Here is a 3,856-nt window from a genome sequence, read left to right as displayed (position 1 = left end):
ATTGCATTGCATTTTGAACATCTCAAACTACAAAAATTGCATTGCATTCTGCATTAATGCATTTCGCTAATGCAACCATGTGCACTGCCAGAAATTAAACACACAACTTTGAGCTACAGGAACATTCACACAAACAGAAAATAAGATAAGACACACACAAACACACCTGCATTCCTAATGTTCATCTACCAATAAGACCCTCAGAAAATCACACATCTTGACTTACAAAAAATTGCTTTGCATTTTGAACATCTTGAACAAGAAAAACTGCTTTGCATTTTGGCGTTATTGAGCTACAGGAACATTCACAATGCCAGAAAATCAGAAAAACAGACAGAAACAAACCTGAATTCCTAGTGTTTTTCTACTGATAAAACCGTGAAGAAATCACCCAAATACAAACAAAATGACATCTCAGATAGCATTAGCTGTGACGCTCTCTGTACTTACCCTACTCACTGTCAGTGGAAATATTTTGGTTTGTCTGGCTGTGTACGCGACCAGACGCCTACGTAACGTCACCAACTGCTTCATCGTCTCTTTAGCGGTTACTGACTTTTTACTGGGCGCTCTCGTGCTGCCGTTTTCCACCCTTTACCAAGTTACGGGTGAGTGGCCACTGGGGGCGCACTTCTGCAACATCTACATTTCGCTAGACGTCATGCTATGCACCGCCTCCATACTCAATCTCTTTGCTATCAGCTTGGACCGGTACTTTGCGGTCACTGCCCCGTTGCGTTATCCAATGCTAGTGCTTCCGTGGCGAGTTGGTGTGATTTTAGCGACAATCTGGCTGGTTTCGGTTGGTGTTTCATTTGTACCCATCCACCTAGGCTGGAATACACGAGACTTGAGTGTGCAAAATATTCGCGAGGGCGACCCTGCGCGAGACTGCCGGTTTGAGTTAAATCCAACGTATGCAGTGGTCGATGCCTTTGCGACGTTTTATCTCCCCCTGGTGGCCATGTGCTGGAGCTACCACCAAGTTTTTCGCATCGCAAGGACACAGGCGAAACTGATCATTTCTACGCGACGGGGTTCGTCATCTTCGCCAGGAACGACGATGCTCACCCTGCGTGAGCACAAAGCCACAGTGACACTTGCAGTGGTGCTTGGCGCTTTCGTGGTGTGCTGGTTCCCGTATTTCACATTTTTTACGATAATGGGGATACGTAACGAAGACAACCCGCCACGTACAGTGCAGTCGGTGGTGCTTTGGCTAGGATACGCAAACTCTGCCCTAAACCCAGTACTTTACGCCACACTCAATAGAGACTTCAGGTCGGCTTATGCCAAGCTGCTCTGCGGAGGACGAGGATGTAAAACAGGGACGAGAATTCCGATGGCAACAATGGAGGAGGGGCCAATGAGTGGACACGCCCCTCTGCCAAACAGGGCAGGGCTTCTGCCTAGAACTTGCGTGCTGCTGCAAGAGATCGAAAATGGAAAGACGGTCGACAGCAACACAACAACTGGTGCTACAGTTACCATCATAGCTAATGGGAATATAAGGTAGTAGAAATACAAGTTTGTTTACCTGTTACAACAGAGATTGAAAGAATTTAATGTGCTGTTGTTTTGTCTTATTGTCTTCGTATCTGCTCATTTATTTATCTGTCAGCAGCCTACAGGGAACACAAGTATTAAGACAGCGTAATTAAAAATACACACAGAAAGTACAAATGCAATTAATCATAACTAAGTGTAGCAAAGTGATTTTTTTTAATGCCCTCTGGTGGCAATGAAAAGTAATAAGATATTGATAATAAGGTTTTAAGATTTTTTAAATGTGACCTGGACAAATATATATATATATATATATATATACATACTATATATTGCATGAAGAAATGAAGCCTACTTTTTGACTACTACATGTCCCATTTAATACTTAAAATAATATCAGAATTACACTAATGGCAATCACCATTAAGAATAATGAGAATAAATAAACATCTGGATCCATTAGAGTCATAAGAATTGGGGTTAAATGTTCTTAATGTACAAAAAAAAAAATCTCAACTGTCCTAAAGCTTAATTTCTTTTAGCATTTTCTTTTCTTTTGTTTCTAGTGTAAATTGAGACCTAGACATGTTATGAGATTCACTTTACTGTAAGTTTAAAGAAAGATTGACCTCAGGGCCAGTGAATTAATTTCTTAGTATTATTTTCTTAAGAATCTGTTATTTGAACTCATGCTGTTCCCAAATGGTGTTTTTATTCCCATTTGGCAGAGAGCTCTTTATGATATAAAATCAGCTATGCGACAACATATATCTAAAAAAACCCTCTACAATCCAAGTCTTCTGAAGCCATACGACAGCTCGGTGTGAGAAAAAGACACCAAAGAAATGTAAGTTGTTATTTGCTAAATCTTGTTTTAGTAATGGGGAATCTCTATTTTGTTCTCCCAGCAGGTCATAACATTTTCGTAAGACTCAACAATACATCTATGTATCTAACAATACATAATTTAATTGAGCTTTTGATATCCAAAAACGGCAATTACAGAACAGATGTTCTGTTTCCAAAGCAGGTCAAAGAAATTCATTCAGCTTCTCTTCTGTCGGGTATTTTCAACAAAAACTACACTATTCCCTGGCTTGGACGTGTGATGAATTACATACCTGTCCTGTTCGGATTCAGATCTGCCAGAAGCCCACAGGGACCTCAAGTATTAAGTCTGTTTAACTAAAAAATACACACAGAAAAGGTGGTGTAAATGCAATTTATTGGTAACTGTTTTCTGTAACCAAAATGCTTTTCTTCTGATGCCCTCTGGTGGCTATGAGAAGTATCAAGATTATATACAGTAGAAGCACTAAGAAATCTATTCAGTTACTGGGTGAATCTCACAATTTGTAGAAATACAAGATATAATAGTTTTAAAGTTACTACAGAGATTAAAGGAACAGTTTGCAAAAAAATATTAATGCAGTTTTCACTCACCTTCATACAGTATTGCTCCAAATCCAAATGTTTTTATTTCCAAGGAACACAGAGCTGTTTTTGATACAACAACAAAATGCCTGAAAAGGACAAAAAAAGACCATAAATGCATTACAACTTAGTGTATAAGCACTCAAAAGAACAAGTAAATGCATATGTCCAGGTCACATTTCATCTTAAATAAATATAAATATATTGAAATAGCATTAAAAAAATGAATTTGTGACCACTGGTATTGTCTCATCTAACACAGTAAAGCTAATTACAGAATTACATAAATAAACAGATAGACAGATCAATCAATCAAACATAACATCTGGATGCATTAAAGTCATAAGATTGTGAAAATAATGTTACACAGCCAAAAAAACAAACAAAAAAAAAAAACTGTCCTAAGGCCTCATTTTTCTATGAGCAATTTTTTTTCCTTCTGGGGTAAAATGTGACCTGGACATGTTTTCATCTTCAGGTTTAAAGGGATATTCACCTGAGGGTCAACTTTTTTCTATGTGGAAATTTAAGAATTCTTTCATCTTACTGTCTTGTTTTCTCTCAAAAAACTGTTGCATGGGAATATTTAAACAGTCTGATTACAGTATTGCTGTAAATATGATAAACAGTCTGTCATGAGACAAGCATGTGCATGAATCTGAAATGTACAGAAGCAGCGCAAACCAGAAATGAACTCAGAAATACAGAATGAAACAAGAGAATAAATGGCATGTGTTCTGTGAGTTAGGCCTATTGTTGATTGACTGCTTCTCTGTATATTTTTATGTTGTTTTGTCATATTGATGTCTACCTCAACACGGTTTCTTTTTTTCCTTCATATCTGATTGTCTTTTGAGTTATTTAGTCATCTGACCAACTATCCAATAAATACATTTATCACGGCCTTTATCAAAAA

At 37.9% G+C, this 3,856-nt stretch overlaps 1 protein-coding gene across 1 annotated transcript; it reads left to right on the top strand.

Moving 5' to 3' along the window:
* Positions 1 to 286: 286 nt before the first annotated feature.
* On the top strand, positions 287 to 1,516 carry hrh2a (histamine receptor H2a). The gene has a single exon (XM_016542403.1). It carries the CDS (start codon positions 407 to 409, stop codon positions 1,514 to 1,516), a length of 1,110 nt encoding a protein of 369 aa, XP_016397889.1. The 5' UTR covers positions 287 to 406.
* Positions 1,517 to 3,856: the final 2,340 nt, after the last annotated feature.

The sequence above is a fragment of the Sinocyclocheilus rhinocerous genome, unplaced genomic scaffold (assembly GCF_001515625.1).
Source record: "Sinocyclocheilus rhinocerous isolate Xijiao unplaced genomic scaffold, SAMN03320098_v1.1 scaffold939, whole genome shotgun sequence".
Taxonomy (NCBI): domain Eukaryota; kingdom Metazoa; phylum Chordata; class Actinopteri; order Cypriniformes; family Cyprinidae; genus Sinocyclocheilus; species Sinocyclocheilus rhinocerous.
This window is presented reverse-complemented; position numbering and strand designations above follow the sequence as displayed.

Coding starts and splice junctions, on each gene's coding strand:
- hrh2a (XM_016542403.1), top strand. CDS start 407: ATGACATCTCAGATAGCATTAGCTGTGACGCTCTCTGTACTTACCCTA.